The sequence below is a fragment of the Sus scrofa genome, chromosome 9 (genome assembly GCF_054392235.1).
Source record: "Sus scrofa isolate SSC_HxYL_T2T_F1_AM1 chromosome 9, Sscrofa_HxYL_maternal_Yorkshire_Landrace_v2.0, whole genome shotgun sequence".
Classification (NCBI taxonomy): Eukaryota; Metazoa; Chordata; class Mammalia; order Artiodactyla; family Suidae; genus Sus; species Sus scrofa.
The window spans coordinates 82,988,171-83,012,859 of record NC_139391.1 but is presented as its reverse complement, the minus strand read 5'-3'; the positions used below and the strand labels follow the sequence as shown (position 1 = coordinate 83,012,859).

The window sequence follows — 24,689 nt, the reverse complement described above, 5'->3', positions numbered from 1 at the left end:
CCTCTTAGGAATGCTGGTCCTCTCCTGATTCATCTTTTTCTCTTCTGTCTCTTTTTTTCCTCTTGTTCTACAGTTATGTGGAGGTTTTCTTGCCCTTTTTGGAAGTCCAAGGTCTTCCTCCAGCATTCTGTAGATGTTCTATGAGAAACTATGATCTTTTTTTTTTTATATATGTTTGTGGAAGAAGGTGAGCTCCATGTCCTATTCCTATTCCTCCACCATCTTGATCCCACCTTCCATATATATATATACATACACACACACACAAAGTAGGCCTAGCACTGAGGAACATCGTGGACCCGGGGTGTGTGTGTGTGTGTGTGTGTGTGTACTTGCCTACTTATCCATGTTTGGGGAAAATAATCAGACAAATAAGTGTGTGGAGGTATGCCAATGGGGGAATATTTTAGAGGTTACACATTTTTTTAGTTACACTGAATTGTCACACAAACATTGTACATGTGCTTCAGGCAGTAGACCTGAAAGCAAGGAGTGGTATATTCTCATAAGTAGTTATACTTTGTTACAATTTAGGGAGTTTTCTTTCCATCTTAAACATTGGGGACAACAGTATGATTAGAGGTTAAACAATAAATTTTAGGATTGATAGGGAGACAAACATTTGGTAAACACTTCCATTAAATTAGTATATTTGGCCTAATAAGGCCTGATTTGGATTCTTGGGTTAGCTGCCTACCATTGCTGTCAGGCTGTTTTTGTCTAGGTATAGATATCATTTGGGGTCAGTAGTCCTTTCTATAGACAATTGAATGTAAAGTTCTTTCTTAAGTCAGAAATATGAATTAAAGAGTTAATTCCTTCAGTTTCATTGTACATGAGGTACTTAAGAATCCTTGATAAGTTGTTTAAATGATGCCTTTTTCAGTTTGTATAATCTCCTTGGTTCAGGTCCTGGGGCATCTAGTCTTCATCCAAAGATAGAGTACAATGACTAGCTTCAGAAACAAGTTTAGAATATCTTTTTAATAACTCAAACTTTATTTTATTTTATTTTTTTGTCTTTTTGCCTTTTCTATGACTGCTCCTGCGGCATATGGAGGTTCCCAGGCTAGGGGTCGAATTGGAGCTGCAGCCACCAGCCTATGCCAGAGCCACAGCTACGCAGGATCCGAGCCGCATCTGCAACCTACACCACAGCTCACGGCAACGCCAGATCCTTAACCCACTGAGCAAGGCCAGGGATTGAACCCGCAACCTCATGGTTCTTAGTTGGGTTCGTTAACCACTACGCCACCAAGGGAACTCCTTTTTTAAAATTAAAAAAAAAATTGGAGTATAGTTGATAAGCAATATTGTATTAGTTTCAGATAGTTTTATTTATTTTTATTATTTTATTTTTATTTTTTTCATTACCATAGTTTTTAATGAAGAAAATTGTTTAAATGTTTTTGTAAAGGAAAAAATGGGGGTGGGACAGAAAAGTTCTAGGCAGCAAAGTAGTTAAATAACTACTTTGTTTTTTCTCATTTAAGTTATTACAGAGCATTTAGTAGGCATCCCTAGCTATACAGTAGGTCCTTGTTAGTTATCTCTTTTACATATAGTAGTGTGTATGGGTTAATCCCTCGCTCCTAACTTATCCCTCCCCAACCCACAAATTCCTCTTTCATGACTGTAAGTTTGATTTCAAAATCTATGTTTGTTTCTCTTTCATAAATGCATTCTTTTGTATCATTTTTATTATATTCCACATATAAGTGATATCATATGATATTTGTCTTTCTCTGACTTCACTCAGTATGATAAACTCTAGGTCCATCCATGTTGCTGCAAATCTTATTATATTCTTTTTATGGCTGAGTAACTTCCCATTGTGTATATGTACCACGTCTTTATCCATTCCTCTGTCAGTGGACATTTAGGTTGCTTCCATGTCTTGGCTATTGTAAATAGTGCTACAGTGAACATTAGGGAGCATGTATCTTTTTGAATTATGGTCTTCTCCAGATATATGCCCAGGAGTGGGATTGCTGGATCATATGGTGGTTCTATTTTTATTTTTTTTGAGGAATCTCATACTGTTTTTCATAGTGGTCAAAAAATTAACATTCCTATCAACAGTGTAAAAGTGTTCCCTATTCTCCACATCCTTTCTAGCATTTTCTGTTTGTAGACTTTTTGACGACATATATTCTGACTGGTGTGAGGTGATATCTCATTGTAATTTTGACCTGCATTTCTCTAATGAATAGTGATGTTGAGCATCTTTTCTTTTCTTTTTTCCATAGGTTTGTCTTCTTTGGAGAAATGTCTATTTAGAACTTCTGCCCAGTTTCTGACTGTGCTTTAGTCTTTTTTATATAAATCTCCATGAGCTGTTTGTATATTTTGGAGATTAATCCCTTGTCAGTGGCTTTATTTCCAAGTATTTTCTCCCATTCCATAGGTTGTCTTTTCAGTTTTTTAATGGTTTCCTTTGCTGTGCAGAATCTTTTAAGTTTAATAAGGTCCTATTGGTTTATTTTTGTTTTTATTTTCATTACTCTAGGAGTTGGATCTAAAAAGATACTGCTGAGATTTAGGTCAAAGAGTGTTCTGCATATGTTTTCCTCTAGGAGTTTCGTACTATATGTTTAAATCATTGATCCATTTTGAGTTTATTTTTTTGTGTTGTATTAGAGAATGTTCTAATTTAATTCTTTTCCATGTGGTGTTCAGTTTTCCCAGAAGCACTTATTGAAGAGACTGTCTTTTTTCCATTGCATGTTCTTGCCTCCTTTTCCTATGTTAGTTGACCACAGGGGATTGTGTTTATTTCTGGGCTTTCTATCCTGTTCCACTGATTTATATTTCTGTTTTTGTGCTAGTACCATATTGCTTTGATGACTCTAGTTTTATAGTATAGTCTGAGATCAGGGAGCCTGATTCCTACAGTTCAATTTTTCTTTTTCAATATTTCTTTGTCTCTTCGGGGTCTTTTGTGTTTCCATACAAATTTTAAAATATTTTGTTCTAGTTGTGTGAAAATTTTCATTGGTAATTGGATGGGGATAGCATCAAATCTGTAGATTACCTTGGGTAGTATAGTCATTTTGACAATATTGATTCTTCCAACCTGAGAGGATGGTGTATCTTTCCATCTATTTGTGTCATTTTTGATTTCTTTCATCAATGACTTATAGTTTTCAGAGTACAGGTCTTTTGCCTCTTTAGGAAGGTTTATTCCTAGGTATTTTATTCTTTTTGATGTGATGGTAAGTGAGAAAGTTTCCCTAATTTCTCTTCCTGTTCTTTCATTGTTAGTTTATAGAAATGCAATTGATTTTGTATCCTGCTACTTTACTGAATTCATTGATCAGCTCCGTTTTCTGGTAGCATCTTTAGGATTTTCTATGAATAGTATCATGTCATCTGCAAACAGTGATAGTTATACTTCTTTTCCAATTTGGATTCCTTTTATTTCCTTTTCTTCTCTCTTTGCCATGACTAAGATTTACTTCCAAAACTATGTTGAATAACAGTGGTGAATGTGGACATCCTTGTCTTATTCCTGATCTTAGCAGAAATTCTTAACGGTGTTTCACCACTGAGAATGATGTTAGCTATATGTTTGTCATATATGGCTTTTATTATATTGAGGTAGTTTCCCTCTATTCCCACTTTCTGGAGAGACTTTATCAGAAATAGGTGTCGAATTTTGTCAAAAGCTTTCCTTGCATCTATTGAGATAATCATGTGTTTTTTTATTCTTCAGTTTGTTAATGTGGTGTATCACACTGATTGATTTATGGATAGTGAAGAATCCTTGCATCCCTGGGATAAATATCACTTGATCATGGTCTATGATCATTTTAGTATAGTGTTGGATTCACTTTGTTTATATTTTGTTGAAGAAGGGTTCCCATTTTGAAGCCCTAAACCTCCAGTGTGATTACACTGGAAATAGGGGCTTGGCAGATAATTACGGTAAAATGAGATCATAATGGTGAGGCCCTGACCTGATAGGATTAGTATCCTAAGAAGAGACACCATGGTGCAGAGGAAAGTCCATGTAGGATAAAGTAGCTTTCTGCAGGCTAGAAAGAGTCCTTACTAGAAACTGACCCCTCCTGGAATTGATCCAGGACTTTCGGCTTCCACAACTGTGAAAAGTAAATTTCTATTTTTTAATCCACATTACCTGTGGTCTTTTGTTATGGAAGTCCAAACATATTAAGAATTATCTCTATTTTACAAATCAAGACTCTTAAGTTTGTTGCTCAATGGGTTAAGGACCCAATATTGTCTCTCTGAGGATGGCAAGTTCAATTCCTGGCCTTGCTCAGTGGGTTAAGGATCTGGCATTGCAACAAGCTGTGGTGAGGTTGCAGATGTGCCTTGGATCTAATGTTGCTGTAGCATAGGCCAGAAGATGTAGCTTTGATTTGACCCCTAGCCCAGGAACTTCCATATGCTGCAGGTATGATCTTAAAAAGAAAAAAGACTCACAGGTTCACAGGGTCATCACTCACTCTATCTGATGCCAAACTTGGACCATTTTCCCTTATGCCACATTACTTCTGGGTTCCAGAATGTGGGAGTGACATGGATCTACCAGTGTGCCCTGCCAGCTGACCAGAATCATAGATGGAAAAGTGCTGAGATTAAGTTTGGTGCATAGGGGGCAGAAACTTGCCAAAAAGGAAAAAATAAATAAATGTTCCAAATTGCTTTCTATCCCACTGGCTTATGCCAGCTACAGATTCAAAGACTAATAATAGGAAGGGCCAAGTCTCCTCTACACTAATAACTCTCAAGTCAGACACTTCACCGCAACTTGTCTAGTGCTTTTGATTCCCAGGCTCCTCTAATAGAAATCCTGGTCAGTGTCCACTTCACATGTACCCACTTTAGGTAATCTCCACCCTAAACACCCTTCAAGAAAGAGTATATTGAGACACAGGAATCACATTCAAGAACAGAATCTTGACCATTCTCGGGTTTCTATGGTATGCTTGGCCAGAGGGGCCTTTTTACTTTTCTAGATGAGGCAGTTCAAGAAATGTAAATGACAGGAAGGATGGCTGGCCCCACCAGTGCCCAGCTCACAAATCCATGTCAGCTGAGTGGAGGGCTGTCAGTGTGTCCCCAAGCATTCCAGGAATGCTCTGTCCTCAGAACTAAAGCTCCAACTTTTCCTAAATGTACCTTCAACCCCAGTTCAGGCTTGAACCACTTAATCCTCTTTGCCTGAGTATGAGAGTGTTGGGGCCATTTTTTTTTTTTTTTTTTTTTTTTTTTTTTCCTGAGAAAGAGAAAAAGGCCTGAAACTATGTCATGTTTGGATTCTTCCACTGAGCCAAAGTTTGTTCTACCAAATCTTCTCTCAAGCTACCTTGATTTCAAGGGATTTGCTGGTCTTTTTCATTAAAACTAAATCTTTTTCTATCATTTCCTCCCTTTCCTCCTTACTTTTTCCTTCTCTCTTCATATTTAGAAATAAAAACAGAAATGCAAATGTTACAAATTGTATGCAACCTATTAATTTTTGTACATTCTATTAATATGGATTAATATTATTATTAATATTAATTTTGGTACTTTCTTCATATCTTTCTTTAAACTCACCTATGTGTTTTTACAAAAACATGACATCATAGGTTTGTGATCTGCCTTTTGTCATTTGGTGTAATTGCTTCCATGTTCTTGATCAGAAAGAGGTACCCTGGAGTTCCTCTTGTGGCTCAGGGGTAAAGAACCCAACTAGTATCCATGAGGATGTGGGTTTGATCCTGGTCTTTCTCAGTGGGTTAAGGATCTGGTGTTGCTGTGAACTGTGGTGTAGGCTGGCAGCTGCATCTCCAATTCAACCCCTAGCCTGGGAACTTCTGTATGCCACAAGTACAGCCCTAAAAAAAAAAAAAAGAAAGAAAGGCATACCCATTTATCCTTTAATGGCATATATGAGAGTGATTATATTCCCACCACCCCCTTAGCACTGAACATTATCCTTCTTTTTAATCTTTTTCAGTTTAAAGGAAATAAATTTTTTTTATTGGAGTATAGATGAGGCAGTGTTAGTTTTGGTATACAGCAAAGTGATTCAGTTACACACATACACATATATGTTCTTTTTCACATTTTTTTCCCATATAGGTTGCTACAGAATATTGAATAGTGTTCCCTGTGCTATACTGTAGGTCCTTGTTGTTACCTATTTTATGTACTGTGTATATGTTAAGTAAATGGTTTTAATTTGCATTGCTTTGATTGTTAGGGTAAACATTTATTGTCATGTTGATCACGGCCCTTGGATTTCACCTTGTCTTTATATGAGGAGTATATAGAGCAGTTAGTTCAGTCAGGGCCATTTTCTGCTGCAAGGATAATGAATGGGTGGTGAGAAGGTAGTGCAGGCAAAGGGAAGAGGACTGCTAACAATTCTGCAAAAATGAAGGTTGTGCTTCTTTCTTGTCTTCTAAAAAAAACAAAAACAAAAAATAAAAAACCACTAGAGGAATATACACTCATTGGAAGAAAAAAAATCAAATATATAACCATCTTTTTGGCCTCCTCATCCTCCCTCTTGTCTTCCTGTGGGACCTGCTGCAATGGTCACGGATTTAGCAAAGGGATCAGGAGAAAGGGCCAGGGATTCAAAAAGAAATAGGTTCTTCGTACAAAGCTCCCAGGGTGGTCAATGGGAAGGGAGGCAGAGGAGACCACCCCAGGTGTTTGTCTGCAATCAAATGAGCAGATGAATGTACAATGAGTTAAGATTACCCTGTTGGCCTTGATTTCCATCTGTATGAAAAATGGTGGGCTGTTGACTGCAACATATGAGCAGTGGTTTTTGTTAACCTCTATCCCTTGAGTATAACCCCTTTCCTTTACAAAGTGGAATAGAAAACCTGAGAAATGGTTTGCCTTTCCCACATGAACCCTTCTCTCTGTTTGGCAAGTCCTTTTGGAGCCTACATCCACCTTTTATCCAGCCGGCTTCCCTACAGTGGTTTGAAATAACATCCATTACCTGCAGGCCCATGCCTAGATCTGGCTCAAGGAATGTCATTAAAGTCATGCATAAAATTGATGCCAAGCCTTGAGTAGAATTTGTAGTGTGAAAGGGGACCCATTCCTTGTTATCAGAAAATCTTTTGGAAGAAAAATGATCTATTGATTCAAATTCTTAGTCATTCTTAAGAAAATGGCTTTTTTTCAATGAGAGGGATCATCACCCAACTGATCTGGAACCTTTGAAAAAAATTATTTTCCCTCTCCCAAAAGATACAAATGCCTGTGGAATGGAATAGGCCATTATAATCAATGATTTCCAGCCTCTTATTCACTTACTAAAGGGGAAAAAAAGACATTTGAGACAGAAATATTTCTCATTTTCTTGAGAGATTCTGCTTTTTCTTCTCTTCCAGCTTTTAAAACTAATGATCTACAGGGAATCTTTTCCTGCAGGGGTTAAATTTGCTTTCTCTTAGGGAAGGTGGTTGAATGTTAGACAAATTTTACACACATACAGTAGACTTCCTATCATGTGAGTTTTTCAAATAATAAAATTTTATAGGAGAAAGCTTTGTCTTGGACCCAGTCCAAATGGGTGCAACCCATTGCATTGACATATATACACTACTATATATAAAATAGGTAACATGGACCTACTGTATACCACAGTGAAATCTACTCAGTATTGTGTAATAAACTTTATGGGAATAGAATCTGAAAAGAAATGGATATATGCATATGTATAACTGATTTACTTTACTATACACCTGGAACTAGCACAATTTTGTGAGTCAACTGTACTCCAATAAAATCTATAATAATAATCAAAAAAGAAGTGCCCATTCCAAAAAGGCAAGCCTCATTTTTTGGACCCAGAGGACAGAATGATAAAATAAGACTCTAGGTGATATTGGTGGCAGTAATGAGTATATATGTGTGAGAGGCATGGAGGGCAGTTGCTGTATCTTATAGTTCTCTAACTCTATGTAGCAGACTACCCAAAATTTAGCACCTTAAAACAAGAAACATTCTCTCACACAGTTTGAGGGCTGAGAACCCAGGAGTGGTTTAGTTCGTCTGACTTGAGGTCTCTCATTGAGATTCAACAGTCAGGCTGCTGGCTGGGGCTGCAGGCATCTCAAGGCTTGACTAGGCCTGGAAGATCTGCTTCCAAGCTTGCTAACGTGATTGCTGGCAGGAGTTCCTTGCTAGCTGGCAGCCCAAGAACTCTGCTATTTGCCATGTGGATCTCTGCATAGACTTCCTGAGTATCCCCACAATACATTTTCCCCCATAGCAAGTGATTCAGGAGAAGGCAGGTGTGTGCAAGACAGAAGCCTGTCTTTTTATAACCTAATTTCGAAAATGACAGCCCATCAGTTCTGCTATATTCTAAAGCAAGTCCAGCCCACACTTAAGAAAAATAAAGCTCTACCTCTGGAAGGGAGGATACCAAAAAAATCTGTGGATATATATGTATCTAGTATACACATATAGTTAAGGTTAATTTATAATGTGTTTCTTGTGTATAGCAAAGTGATTCAGATATATATATGTATGTGTATATATGTATATATATATCTGAAATATATATTTCAGATTTTTTCCATTATAGTTTATTTTGATTTTGAATATAGTTCCGTGCTATACAGTAAGATCTTATTATTTTATATATAGTAGTGTATATATTAATCCCAAACTTCTAATTTATCCTCCCATCTCCCTTTCCTCTTTGGTAACTCTAAGTTCTTTTATGTCTGTGAGTCTGTGTTTTATAAAGTTCATTTCTATCATTCTTTAAGAATCCATATAAAATATAACCTAATATCATATATTTGCCTTTCTTGGAGTTATTTCACTTAGTATGATAGTCTCTAGGTCCAACAATGTTGCTGCAAATGGCATTGTTTCTCTTTAATGGCTAATATTACAGTGTGTGTGTGTGTGTGTGTGCTACATATTTTTATCCATTCATCTGTTGATGGACACTTACCTTCACTATTATGAATAGTGCTGCTATGCACATCGGGAGTTTTTGTCTTTTCTGGCTAAATGCCCAGGAGTGGGATTTCTGGATCATACGGTAGCTCTATTTTTAGTTTTTTAAGTAAATTCCTTACTATTTTCCATAGTGGTTTCACCAATTTATGTTCCCACAAATAGTGTAGGAGCAAGCCCCTTCTACACACTTTCTCCAGCATGTTATCTGTAGACTTTTAAATGATGCCCATTTTGACCGGTATGAGGTGATCATTGTAGTTTTGATTTGCATTTCTCTAATAATTAGCAACGCTGAGCATCTTTTCATGTGTTTATTGGCCATCTATATGTCATCTTTGGAGAAATGTATATTTATATCTTTGGCCCATTTTTTGATTGGGCTCTTTTTGTTTCTGATACTGAACTGTATGAGCTGTTTATAAATGTTGGAAATTAAGCCTTTGTTAGTCACATTGTTTGCTATTATTTTCTCCCATTCTGTAGGTTATCTTTTTGTTTTGTTGACAGTGTCCTTCACTATGCAGAAGCTTCTAAGTTTGATTAGGTTTCACTTATTTTTTTAACTTTTTAATTTTTTTTTTTTTTTGCCTTGGGAGACTGACCTAAGAAAACATTGCTATGGTTTATGTCTGAGAATGTTTTGTATATGTTCTATCCTAAGAGTTTTATGGTGTCATGTCTTCTAGTTCAGTCTTTAAGCCATTTTGAGTTTATTTCCGTGTGTGGTGTGAGGAAGTGTTCTAACTTCACATGCAGCTGACCAGCTTTCCCAATGCCACTTGCTGAAGAGACTGTAGGCATATTTTTAAAACAGCCATGTTTATGACACAAGTTATGTACATCTAGTTTACTCTTTGGTCTGTGGCAGAGGTCAGTAAATGTTTTCTGTAAAGGAGCAGAAGGTAAATATTTTAGGCACTGTAGGCCAGACTGTCTCTTAATTCTGTGATAGTACAGCAAAATAGTCATGGGCAGTATGTCTAAGCAAATGGGCATGGCTTTGTTCCAGTAACATTTTATTTATAAAAATAGATATTGGGATTGATTTGGTTCATGGGCTGTAGGTGGTTGACTCCTGGTCTTCAGCTGTACAGGTTATCTGAAGTCCAGAAAATGTAGTGATTTATTTTCCCGGCCTTAGAATCCTACTTCAAAAGAAATTCAAGCACATGGCATAGCTATCTAATACGGCACTGCCATGTCTCTGCAGCTTGGTATTTAGTGGTGATATGACAGGAAGACACAAAGGCAATATTGAGAGATTTAGATGGAGAAAACTTCAAGACAGAATTCTAGTCCCTGTCTTCTGGGAAATAGGAGGAATAGGAGTGTAAAGAGGGGGTTGATTCAGAATGACAGGGACAAGAGAGTGTCTTCATTCCATTTAATCACTGAAGCTGAAATGAGCCAAGTTATCTGAGAGGAGGTGCTCCTCAGATGCTCTTAGAGAGCAGTAGGGAATGTGTTGGGCATAACAGAACCTCAGACCTAGAAGGGACCTCACCTCACGCTGTGACAAACGTTTATTTTGCAACATTCATAAATAAATTTATGTGATTATTTCTAGTTAACATAAGGTTAAACATACATAAGTTCTTATAACTAATTTCCCCTTCCTCATTCTTAGGTATGATTTTGCAAATACTGACTTGTTTCTCAGTGCCATTTAATATTAAGCTTATTATCTGATCAAATTGAGCAGAGGTGGGGCTAAAAATCCCGCTCTTCCATCACATTCACTTGTAATAGAGTTAACTTTGAGAACGTGGATAAATTACCTGCCTAAATCATATACTGTCCTGAAGAAGACAACTGATCAAGCTATTAAAACGTTGTTTCACTTTTTTAAAGCCCAAAACACAGCTACTATATAGCCATTTAAAAGTTCAATTTAAAGTCAAATCTTATCAATCTCTTTGGTGAGATGTGCTTTGGCAATGAAGAATACACTGCTGGTAGATTATTTCTCACAGTTTTTGCTTTCAAGCCACCACATGGCCTATGATGACCCTTTGTGGATAACTGGGTAGGACAGCTTTTTTCTGTAAAGCTCTTCTTCCTTTTCTCATAAAACATAGAGTGAAGAGTTAAAAAATTTAACTGCAATCTCCTTTGTGATGGTTTCACTGACCCTATAAAACTTACCTCCATAAATAATTCTCAGGCATAAAATAATGACAGGGGGACAATCTTTTCTCTACTTAAGGTGCTCACAGCTGGGAGTGGTGAAAAGACTTGGCACTTTGGACATCTAGCTTCTTAGCTTGTGATGGAAAGTGTAAATCAAATGGCAAGAGGAATCCAGGCCGTGGAAATCAGATCCAGCAAGATTACGTACAGCCCCAGAGCTGCAGGTCAGGAACTCTGTGAGTACTGAGCACTGCCTTTTTCCTGGGCTGAATTTATCCCTGTCAGGTAAGAGGCTAACAGCCCAGTCTTTCCAAAAACATATGTGAACTATTCATTTTACTAATAACTTTATTTAAATAAGACACAGGAACTTCTATACTGAAAAAATACAAAACAAAAGCCACACATTTCCTTGTGTAAAGCCATATTGTATGGTAACTCAAATACTGTTTAGCGCAGTGGCTAGAATTAAACAGTACAACTATATACAAAATTTCAACAATTTCTGACAAATTTCTACAGCTGGGTGTAGGATACATTTGAGCTCAACAACTTCTGGGAAATTTACATGGCAAAGCATAAGCTTTAACACATTTGGTTCAAAACTTTAATATATGCTAAGAACAAATGTACAACACAATATTTAGTTTTCTCATGAGAAAATGAAAAGCACATGTCACTATAAATATCGTACATCAGATTTCATCAAAAAAGCATATTCGGTCCATCATTCAGAAATTGATATTGATACTATTGCATCTTATTTGGACAAAAGCAGAGCATAAGATCAACACATTATGTAATGCTAAACCAGATATCAGAAGTTAATGGAGCTCACATTTATCTTACAGAACTAATAATTTTCTCCCTTTAACCATAATCTACAAAATATAGTATTTTCATCAAGGCCTGAGATTATTAGGGTTAAAGGTGTCTGCTGCTGAAGAGATTGTTTTAAAAGGTTCCCCTGTGAAAATGGCAAAAGTAAACTGAGTCCTTTTCCATGACAGTCTCCTATAACACTGACTAATTTAAAGGAGCCCAAATGCACCTTCAGGAGAGAATATTACTGCAAACTTTGGTGGAAAGAAGATAACTGGGATCATGACAAAATAATACACAAAATACATACACACAGAAACATATACACAAATATACCATTTCTAAAAAAAAGAAACAAAAAAACAATGGTGTTGCTTTATCATCTCTTCCTTCTTTGACCTCCTTAGAAAATAAAGAAAAACCCAGGAATGACTGAAAGGAACTGAAACGTTCCTGTAACTGTAGGCACCTTGTTCCCCTAATTCTTAAGAAAATTGTGCCATACACTTTAGGTGTAGATGAAAAAACTCTTTTTTACTGAACTGAAATCAATGGACTGAAAATACAGAAACTTCTCTTTGCTTTTGAATATTCTCTTCGTGCTGCAGAAAACAATGTCTGCTGTTGGGCTCTTCCACAACCAATCAGGAATACCTAGGGCTCTCTTCACACTTAGAGAAGTTAGGTTGAGTCTGTAGGTTCTAGGCTATTTCCTTGGGCTTATGCTCTAATTTGTGCATCCAAAATATTTACAGAACTATGCATGGTATTACTATGAGAGGCTTAAATGAGAGAGCTTCATACTACTGTGTTTGTAAGTTACCAAATACCCTGCTGACTTATGTTGAATTCTGAGACCCATGTAATGCTCTATGTAAATGCAACTGATGCACCTAAACTGCTCGAGGAAAACAATAACCAAAAGTGTGTCATTTCTTAACCTGCAAATTAAAGAATTTCCAAAGGAGAAACTAAATGTTAACATGCCTTCAGATAGAACAGTAGCATTTCATGACCCTGATGGCCAACATAAACAAAAAACCTCAACCATCCCCTGCGAAACCGTACTTGTTCTGAAATCAGATCTAGATATTCCTGTCTCAGTTCCACACACACAATGTGGAATGTTTTTGTACACTTTAGTACTGGACATTTTATTTGCAACACTGTAACAGTCATTAACTGAGCAACACCTGAACTTGCAAAAAAAAAAAAAAAAAGCCACATGGATACATGTTGAAACAGTGAATGCAACAGTTGTTTTACTTGTAACCACATAACAAAAGTGATGTCAGACATCACCTATTTGCTGGTTCTCCTCATGTTCACCCATGTTCAGGATTTTCGTTCTCCTAGGGTTGAATGCACTTCTAAGAATGTGGAATGTAATGAGGAAAGAGAAATGCATAAAATAAGGAAAGGCAAGAGAGTGATGTTCCCTCTTTAGCTTTTTAGCTGTGAAATGGTTAATATCCCAATATGATATACATTCCAAGTTACCTGAGTTTAGACTTCAACTGAAGTACCTGAAGCTAGGCCATAGGGTGGGCACTGTGCAATTGTTGTGGCCATTTATTTATTTATTTTTTTGCATTGTATGTATTACAGAAGTTAGAAACAAACACCTGGATCAATTGTAAACATAATCCTGAAGTACAGTATTTTTCCATAGGACAAAACACAGCAAGACATTTTCTATTTAGACAGGCAACTTTCTGATATAGAGCTTATTTATACTGAAGAATTTGGAACAAAACACAGGACACAGTACTAATCTGTCAAACATTCTATGAAATGCATAGTCTCCACTTAAAATGCTGAATGACATACACATTTTGCAAGCATTACTGCTTTCCACAAAAACTGCTGAATAGGAGTTCCGTCCCTGCCAAGATCAGTGTTAAGAGATACTTTATGATGCTGAGAAGTATTTTGTTGTTGTCGGTGGTGTCAGAAAGTTTGTCACTCCATGCAGATAGATGTCTGAGATCTAGCTCTTAATCCATGGAACACAGGGTAGAGGCCAGCTCCCCCCCTTGCGTTAGATGACGACGTAGTTCTGAGTGGAGATGTGGTCCTCGCCCTGCAGTTCCTGCAGGAGCTGCTGCTGCTGGGAGGACTGCTGGACAGAGGCCTCTGTGGAGCCCGCTGTGCTGGTGTCATCAGAAAGAGATGTGAAGGAAACCCGGGAAGAGAGCTGCTCAACGGTCAGGGTTGCCAGAGCTGAGCTCTGGCCAGAGTTAGGGGAGTTCTTGAGCATCAGGTCAGAGGCAGGTAGGAGAGGGCCTAGAAGTTTTACAGGACAGAAAGCTGATCCGGTTGGGATGAAATTAACCTTGTTTTTGTCAGGACATGAAAAGAGAGGGGCTGAGATAGGCTGACGAGACCTAAAACCATAAAACAAAATTAGGTTTACAATCACTAACAAGTCGACCACTTTCTGAATTAGTTGAGTTCTCTAAAACAGCTAAAATGTGAATGGCAGGGAATGAGTTAAGTGTATACGGAGTGGTAAACATCTTCCATAGCACAAGTCAGCTGGCAAACTACTGATGTACACAGCACTGGGGTAGTATTTGAAGCAAAAGGATTTTCAAAAAGACTGGGCCGATAAAATATCCCAGAGATCATTAGTTTACTTTCATTCATTTAGGAATGTGGGGAAACCTCCTACATTATAGTTGAAAATCATGCAAGGTTAAAATGACCTTTTCTCTTAAGTACACTGGGAGAGGGACTACCCAATCACAGATTTGGTTTTAAGCATTTCTCTCCTTTTTCTGCATCTCTGTACATACTTCTACTAACACAGATCAGGAAAAAAGGTTCAGTGGTTTCTTAAAGAGTCAGTCAGCCCAACAAAGCGTTGTCCACAAGCCCTTCCCATTCCCAGGAACTAAACCATCCACTCCTCTAAGACAGCTCTCTGTCCCCTTCTATGTTGCAAGAGTAAAGCAGCCTCCACTAGGCACCTGCACTAGGACAAAGGGATGAGTAAGTCCAAGGGCCACACACTCTTTTTGAGCTATTCCTCAAAAGTATTTATGGCATGAACCTCTTTTTCCTTGAATTTCTAATTTATATATATTAAAATTTCAAAAAGAAAAAAATCTGCACAGTCTAAATTCAATGGCCTCACATGGCTAGATGTGCCTACAGGGAAGGAGACGAGTTAGCGAGTTCCCTCTGGCTTGTGGGGTCACTGTCGTTAGGCTAGCCACACATGGGTACTCACTTTGCTAAATGTCTATTTTCTTAGCCATCTAAGTTAATAGAGCTTTTGAAAGGAAAATTCTTAATGATTAAATAATAGACCTTTTAGGGTAGTAAGGATGAATTTCCAAGTTTCCTTGTATTAGCTTATATATTTCCAGCGTACAGACTCAAATTCTCCTTCAGTAAGATCTTTTGCCTATTTAATTCTCTTTTCATAATTTGCTTCTGAAACACATTATCAGCTGGATGGAGTAGTTGATTCATCTGTAATCAACTGGTCTCAGTAAAAAGCTTCACAGCTTTGCAGATCCCAGCTGACAGAAAAGACATTACTTACGCCATTTCCTCAAAGACCTTCACTCGCTCACATCCCTCTGGGGGCTCCCGTTTGAACATGTAGCTGTTGTTTGGTTTGGGAGATGAAGCATACTTGGGTAACGGTGAGCTACTCCCACTGTCTGTAAATTTAAAGCAGTTATATTAACTAGTGATTGAAAGCTCTTTAAAATTAAATCTGATTTCCAAACAAGCAGCCTTTTGCACAATTTATCCACTCTTGCCCCTTTGCTTCCACCACAGAGCTTCCTTTATTGCAAAGCTATTTCTAACATCCTCAGGTAGTACATTTCTTATAAAAGTTTCAATGCAATAGTAATCTGTCATACCACAGAACATAAAAAGCAAATATTTCAGTCCAGAAACCTGTATTTTGAGTAAAGTAGAGGTGTAATTCTGAAAACAAATGCATCATGTATTTCAGAAATGTAAGTAAATGGGGTATTATGCATATAGGCCATGCAGAAGAGTTATAAGAGCTTATAAGAGAGGGTTCTCTATATTTTCTCACTGTCCAACCAGTTTAGAAATTTGAAAATTTTAATGCGTGGAATAATCCTCATTTAAAAAGTTCTTAGCAAAATATTACTTTGACTAAACACCATGAATAAAATGTATGCAGGGAAAAATGGGTTTTTAACACATAATATACTTTGCCTTGGCCCACAGTGAAAACAATGATGCTCAGAATTTTACCTTTAAAATGTCTAAAGAAAATTTTCAGCACTCTTTGTATTTTTGCTGCTGGAAGCATGAGGGACCTAAAAACTTCTCTACCTAACATGTTTTCTTCGTGCTTTTGACCAAAAAGAAATGGTCTATTCATGAAAAGCCATAAAACCTATATGCAACTTCTCCTTTTCCTACCTGGCAAAGGATTTTGGAAATTCAAATTCACCAAATTGTGTCATTATCTTTGTAAGATGCCAAGTTGTAAAGTTAGTAACATACCTGTATAAATGCAATAGTCCTATTTAAACAAATTCTGACTTAATGCAAACCAATCCCCATTGCTAAAATACTAAGCACAAGATCTACTGAATGTATTATTATCATATATATTTTGAAAGATGGCATTAGTACCGTAATTACAGTTGTCACAATTTTAATAAGTTGCTTTAGATTAGGATATAGCACATAGTCCAACATTCAGACTCTAGGTAACTGGGAGGTTTTTTTTTTTTAAATCATCATTAATGAAGTATAATATATGCTTAGAAAGTAGACCCTTGAGGCACACGTATAGTGTATTTAGTGAATGATTCAAAGAGCAACTAGGTAAGTCTTGGGAATACAGACGTGTGCCTACATTTGAATATGGCCATATCTCTGGCTGGGAAATCATCGCCTTCTAAATAACAAGGCCCCATTATTAGGAAACGTAGAAAAGCAGTTTCTCCATCACTACTCTTGCACATGTCCATACAGATTATGTAGAGTCTCTTGGAAGAAATTAAGTTGGGTTTCTTCAGACTTGAGGATTTTCCTAAATTTAACATTTATTCTGTATTCCTTAAACAAATGGGAGGGAGAAGAGGGAATATGAATTTTTTCTCCTAGGTAGATGCAAAACATCATTAATCTGACTGGAGTTTGAGTTTGCTGCTCTTTGAGCTAGGCTAGACCAAAAAGACGGGTCCACAGTCAAAAACTAATGAGAATGAGTCCTTCAACTCATTATAATACCAAAAATGCAGGCTGACCTTGGGTTCCTATCCATACAACAGAAAGCCACGCCAAAGGCACACATGGAAAGGTAGCCAGGGCATGTGGTGCCTCCCTGGGGATGACGGCTGGTTACAACATGGCCTCACTGCATGCAGGGTCCATGCCTTTAACAAGCCTTTTTCTGCTATCAGCAAGGGTAGGACCATGTCAGCACACATCCACCCTGTTACTATTTAAGGAAAGTCACTGTGGCCACAGTTACAGTCTTCTGTGTTCTATTTCTTGCTACATCATCATGATTTCTCTCGTAACATTGTTGATGGTTTCAAGGAACATTGGCAGAAAGGAAACTTAGATGGGAACTGGATAATCTGCAAAACTGTCTTCCTATTAACAATCTACAATGAATTAAATATTAATTTTTCTTTTTATAATTTTTCTAATTTCAGAGGCTTATATTTTTAAAGACCTTTTGTGGGGGTGGGTCAGGGAAGAGGGTGATTAATGTTTAAATAAACAGACACAATATATTGCTATCCCAGGACAGTATTTAGTGCTATTATGTTTCCTTGCCTTTTCCATAAAAATTGTTTTTTGTTGAGAATATATATATATATATAAATGTTTGGTGGTATAGAAAGACAAAGCTTGAAAGAAAAAAATTTGGAGCCATAAACACATTTGCTCAATCTGGGGTTTTTCCTCAGGTAAATATGCAAACTGATAGAGTTCAAAGAGGAACAGGGAATGGAGACAACTACCTGAGGTTTTAGCTCTGTCACAAGCTGTATAGTTGCATAAACTTTAAGACAACTGCCGAAGCTTCCATGTAATAACTAAAGGAATTGCCATTCCTAACTCTAAAATTCTGTGATTTTTTTAAAAAAGTTCTAACATAAAAAGAATGAACACTGTACCAAAATATTTTCTGCTTTACAAATGGTATGCTTTAAAATCAACTCATATTAACAACCTACTTTACTTGTTCCAGACTTGGTTATCTAACTTGTACATTTAGAACTCTGCAGAATTTAATGACCACAGTTCAGGAACAGAGCATTATAAAGTGGTGAGCATGTGCCTGCTCAGGAGATTGAGGATGAAATCTCAAGGTAATCTTAATGCAATCCCTTTGTTCACAAGCATGACAGATTTTATCATTCTGTTATCCCACAGTAGGATAATAACCAGACATGTAATCGAGAGTAAATTGAACGTAACTTATGTTCTTTTAACTTCATAACCAATATGAATTATGAAAGTAAATGCAATGAATATGATTATTTATCTTATTTATCATCTTATTTCTTTATTTAGGGCCACACTTGTGGCATATGGAAGTTCCCAGGCTAGGGGTTGAATCAGAGCTGCAGCTGATGGCCTATGCCACAACCACAGCAATGCCAGATCCAAGCCGCATCTGCGACCTAGACTACAGCTCATGGCAATGCCAGATCCTTAACCCACAGAGTAAGGCCAAGGATTGAACCCACACCCTCATGGATATTAGCTGGGTTCATTACTGCTGAACCACAATGGCAACTCCTCATCTATATTTTATAACAGAATCACCTAGATCTGAAAATTGAGTATGAAAATCTTTTGACTATTCTATTATAAAAGATTATACTTATGCATTTGTACCATATTTACCATTAAGATATAGGTAGCTTGTTAAATACTTTGAAACACATGATAATGAATTAAAGCTTGGAAAAGTTAGATATTATAAAAATATAAAATTCCATATAGAAACTAGATTTCATTTTATGTGCTTTTATAGGTTGAGGTTTTTGAATTTCTCTTTATAAATGGCCTTCATTACTTCTGGTATGTTAAGTTATATGGCCCACAAATCTAGTATAAAAAAATGACATATATTAATTTGCTTCATGTATGTAGGAAAGTATGTAATATCTTTTTTTTTTTTTTTTTTTTTTTTTGCTTTTTAGGGCTGTACCCACGGCATATGGAGGTTCCAGGGCTAGGGGTCCAATAGGAGCTGTAGCTGTTGGCCTACAACACAGCCACAGCAACACAGAATCCAAACCACGTCTGTGACCTACACCTCAGCTCATGCTGGATCCTTAACCCACTGAGTGAGATTAGAGATCGAACCTGCGTCCTCATGGATACTAGTTGGGTTTATTAACCACTGAGCCATGACAGGAACTACAGAAAGTATGTAAAATCTTTGCCATGGCTCTTATTCTAGCGATAAGTCTTTATATGTGCATTATCTCCTACTATCAGATTACTTTATCAAATTAAGTGAAGTTAATTCTAAAATAAGCAATGTAATTACAGAGCAGTGGTTCTTAACCCTGGTTTCACATTAGACTCATCAGAAGATGTTTTAAAAACACTAATAAAAGGTCAATATCCAAACCTTATCCCTAAAGAGATTCTGATTTAAATAAGTCCCTTCCCAGAAATGTGGGTTTATTTTTTTATTTTTTTTGTAAAGCTCCCAAATGTTTCTGAAGTACAGCCAAGTTTGAGAAACAATCATGAAAAGGTTAAAACACTGGTTTGGAGTCAGGCCACCTGACTTCTACCTAGGTCTAACTGCATGGCCTTGGAAAAGTTTGATGCCTTTGATCTCTAAAATGGGAGTAACTGTTGATATAACGGCTATGAAAGATGTGTGTACCTAAAACATACTAAGCTCTCAATATTATAATACTAGAACAAATGCATCATTCATAATCTATAAATTAACAAAAGTAAACCACTCAGAAATTAAATGCCCACATTCTCTTGGCAGAAGAGAATAAAATAAATGTCACTTTTAATAGATCTGCACACTCTAACTTTATTCAGGTATATAAAGGTAAGATTTTGTGTCTGGTGTGGAAGCAGAGGAACATTTGGAGTACCAGATTCCCCATTTATGGCTGTCTAGCAGGAACTCTGCCAGTTCATGATGGCATCCTTTAGCATAAAGAGAACTATCATCCTGAAATTTCAAAACCAATGCCTAAAGTATATAGGCTCTAAAGATTCTTCTACAAAGAAAATATTTTTATTATATGTGCACAAGAGCCAGTAGAATATAATTCTTATTCTTTCAAAGCTATAATTACAGGCTGAGAAAGAGCATAGAGTTCAACCAACACTAAACTCAGTGATACACAAAGAGCATAATTAAAAGTATGCCAGCTTAGATCATAATTATGGACTAAATAGGATCTAAACAGAATTACTAAGTTAGTATTAAAATTACTTCTTTTGCAGAAGATGAAGAATATATACACAATGGAATACTACTCAGCCACAAAAAAGAATGAAATTTTGCCATTTTCACCAACATGGATGGACTTGGAGTGTATTATGCTAAGTGAAATAAGTCAGACAAAGAAAGACAAATACTTTAAGATATCACTTACACGTGGAATTTAAAAAATACAACAAACTACTGAATATAACAGAAAAGAAGCAGATTTACAGATATTGAGAAGAAAATAGTGGTTATCAGTGGGGAGAAGGAAGTGAGGAGGGGCAATACAGATAGGGAAATAAGGGGTACAGTACACACTGAAAGTTATAAAATAAGCTACAAGGATATACTGTACAACATGGGGAATATAATCAATATTTTGTAATAACTGTAAATGGAATATAACCTTGAACAACTGAATCATTATATTATACATCCGTGTCACATAAAATATTGTATAGCAACTATGCCTGAATTAAAATCACTTCTTTTAAAACTGTAGCTGAAGGAATCAGGCTTCCTGACCTCAGACTATACTAGAAAGCTACACTCTAGTGTAGTATGGTACTGGCACAAAAATGGAAATATAGATCAAATGGAACAGGATAAAGCCCAGAGATAAACCAAGACACCTATGGGTCAATTAATCTTTGACAAAGGAAGCAAAAATATACCATGGGAAAAAGACAGTCTCTACAATAAGTAGTGCTAGGAAACCTGGACAGCTACATTAAAGAATGAAATTAGAACATTTTCAAACATCATACACAAAAATAAACTCTAAAATGTATGAAAGACCTAAATGTGAGGCTGGACATGACAAAACCGTTGGAGGAAAACATTGGCAGAACATTCTTTGACATAAATTGCAGAAGTATCTTTTTGGATCCCACTCCAAGAGTAATGAAAATATAAACAAAAATAAACAAATGGGACCTAATTAAACTTAAAAGATTTTGCCCAGCAAAGGAAACCATAAGCAAAATGAAGTAATAACCCACAGAATGGGAGAAAATATTTGCAAATGAAGCAACCAACAAGGGATTAGTCTCCAAAATTCACAAACAACTCATGCAGTTCAATATCAAGAAAACAAACAACCCAATCAAAAAATGGCAACTGAATGCTTAATCTCTAGAATATACAAGCAACTTATACAACTCAACAGCAAAAAAGCCAACAACCCAATGGAAAAATGGGCAAAAGACCTGAGCAACTATGAGTAGACATTTCTCCAAGAAAGATGTACAGATGGCCATCAAGCACATGAAAAAATGCTCAACACCCCTGATTATTAGAGAAGCGCAAACCAAAACTACCATGAAATACAACCTCACACCAGTCAGAACAGCCATCGTTAATAAGTCCACAAATAGCAAATGCTGGAGGGGGTGTGGAGAAAAGGGAACCCTCCTGCACTGTTGGTGGGAATGTAAGCTGGTACAACCACTATGGAGAACAGTATGGAGGTGACTTAGAAATCTATACACAGAACTACCATATTAAAAAAGACACATGCACCCACATGTTCACTGCAGCACTATTCACGATAGCCAAGACATGGAAACAACCTACATGTCCATCAACAGATGATTGGATTAGGAAGCTGGGGTATATATATACAAAATAAAATGTGTACATGTATGGGTAACTGGGTCACCATGCTGTATAGTAGAAAAAAATTGTATTGGGGAAATAATTAAAAAATAAAATTAAGTGAAATTAATAAAATGGGCAGAAGACCTAAACAGACACTTCTATGAAGAAGACATACAGATGGTCAAAAAACACATAAAAAGATGTTCAACACTGCTAACTACTAGAGAAATGCAAATCAAAACTACAATGAGGTACCACCTAACACCAGTCGAAATGGTCATCATCAAAAATTCTAAAATCAATAAATGCTAGAAAGTGTATGGAGAAAAGAGAACCCTCCTACACTGATGGTGGGAGTGTATTTATTTGTATTGGTACAACCACTGTGTAAAACATGAGGAGGTTCCTCAAAAAGCTAAAAATAGAACTACTATATGATCCATCAATCCCACTCCTGGGCATATATCCAGAAAAAACACAATTCCAAAAGATACATGCACCCCAATATTCATTGCAGCACTATTTACAGTAGCCAAAGCATGGAAGCAACTTAAATGTCTACCAACAGAGGAACAGATAAAAAATATAGGACATACATATGATGGAAAACTACTCAGCCATAAAAAAGAATGAAATGCCATTTGCAGCAACATGGATGTATCTACAGAGTATCACACTGAGTGAAATGAATTAGAGAAAGACAAATATCATATGATATCACTTATACGTGGAATTTTTAAAAATGATACAAATGAACTTATTTACAAAATAGAAACAGACTCACAAACTTCAAAAACAAACTTACCGTTACCAAAGAGGAAGTGGGGGAGGTATGGATTGGGGCTTTGGGATTGGCAATTGCACACTTTTGTATATGGAATGGATGATTGATGGGGATCTGCTATATAGCACAAAGAAATCTGCTCAGTGTTCTGTGATAACCTATATGGGAATGAATAAATGTCTATGTACAGATGAATCACTTTGCTGTACATCAGAAATTAACACAACACTGCAAATCAACATACACCAATAACATTTCTTAAAAAATACTTTTGCTTCAGGAAATGAAATTATCAGATGTAGTATGATTTGATAGCCTAATGAAAACAGGAGAAACAACTGTACAGCATTTTTTTGACAACAAACTTTTGGAGCCAGTGGACATTACTAATTATACTGAAAAGCCTGTGTTTTTTGTGAACTCCAAGACCAAACTGTGAAAGATTAAGGAGAACAATTGGCTTTTATAAATAATATCTAGGTGTTCCCATCGTGGCACAGCAGAGATGAATCTGACTAGGAACCATGAAGTTTCTGGTTCAATCCCTGGCCTTGCTTAGTGAGTTAAGGATCTGGTGTTGCTGTGAGCTGTGGTATAAGTGGCAAACGCGGCTCAGATCCAGCGTTGCTGTGGCTCTGGCACAGGCCGGCAGCAGCAGCTCCAATTAGACCCCTACATGTGCCGCAAGTGCGGCCCTAAAAATACAAAAGATAAAAAAACAAAACAAACAAAAAAAACCCCAAATCTAAGGTTCCTCTATAATTTCAAAGTCAACCTTTTATGAGAGGGTTATAGAATTTTAATAAAAGAAGACATCGGCTAAGATCTCCCTTAGACCAGCATTCAAGGTAAGGAGGGAAAAACAGCATCATAACCTTTTTTACTTTGTGTTTTTTTTTTTTTTTACTCAATGAATTTATTACATTTATAGTTGTACAATGATCATGACTATGTTTTGTATAACTGAGACTTATATTCCACATGTTATACCCATTAATTAAATATTTGCCATATGTGGAAGGTATTTTATATTTTAATCACTTATTCTGTAAGTATTCACTGATTTGATATTGATTTACAAATTAGGCAAATTATAGTTGCTCCTTTGTTTTTGTGTACTCACAATAAGTACAATGCTTTTTCTGCAAACATAATCCTGATATGCAGAACAACACTGCTTATTATTATCTTGAAATTTGAAAATTGGCGTCATTGACATGCTAACCACTCACTTGGATTCTTAGGGGAATGTGAACCACTCACTCTGGGTCTGACCCTCTGACATGGCAGTTTAAAATGAAAGCAAATCACTCTATTGAAGACAGTCTTCAAACCAATTTATAGACTAAAATCAGGCCTCTTATAAATTACAATGAGAAAAATAAACTGAAAATAAATTTCGGATTACCCAGAATATTTTATATCTTAAAATGTAATGTAATTAAGGATCTCAGGAAAATCATTCTGATGAAGTCTTTGTTTTTACATTCTTGAGCTTTTTAAATGAATCAATTTCTAGGGACATCAGTTTTAAAAAAACCTGTTTATATTAAACTGCTCCTAAAGTATTCTAATGGGGGAAAAATGAAAACTTCTATTAAAAGTTTCAGTATAATTTTAAATGCTCACTTAAATATTTACTGAGCATTTATCCATGTGCGAAACAGAAGGTAAAGCAAAATGCTATGTATTAGGTAAAACTCAGTATTCCTCCCCCCCCCCATTCTTGCTAAAGGGAAATAGTATTATAACATCTTCAGGCAGATAACCAAGTGAAATCCTTTAATTTTTTTGGCTGCACCCACAGCATTTGGAATTTCCTGGGCCAGGGATCCAACCTGTGTCACAGCAGTGACCTAAGCTACTGCAGTGACAATGCCAGATTCTTAACTCTCCAAATGCAATCTTAAACTTACATGACAGTCACCTTAAAGCCTGTTCCTTCACTGATATTCA

General features: G+C 36.6%; 1 protein-coding gene across 10 annotated transcripts in view; it reads right to left on the bottom strand.

The window, feature by feature from the left end:
• Nucleotides 1-11,418: 11,418 nt before the first annotated feature.
• Nucleotides 11,419-24,689, bottom strand: part of GLCCI1 (glucocorticoid induced 1) — a 116,346-nt gene continuing 103,075 nt past the window's right edge. For 8 of the 10 annotated variants that reach the window (XM_084977094.1, XM_084977089.1, XM_084977092.1 and 5 more), the window contains 2 exons: nucleotides 15,464-15,584; nucleotides 11,419-14,297 (listed from right to left, as the gene is read on the bottom strand). In XM_084977094.1, coding sequence (XP_084833220.1) covers nucleotides 13,952-14,297; nucleotides 15,464-15,584 — 467 coding nt within the window. In that variant the 3' untranslated portion in view covers nucleotides 11,419-13,951. The remainder of the gene's footprint in view (nucleotides 14,298-15,463; nucleotides 15,585-24,689) is intronic. The other 2 variants (XM_084977087.1, XM_084977088.1) reach the window with 1 other exon arrangement.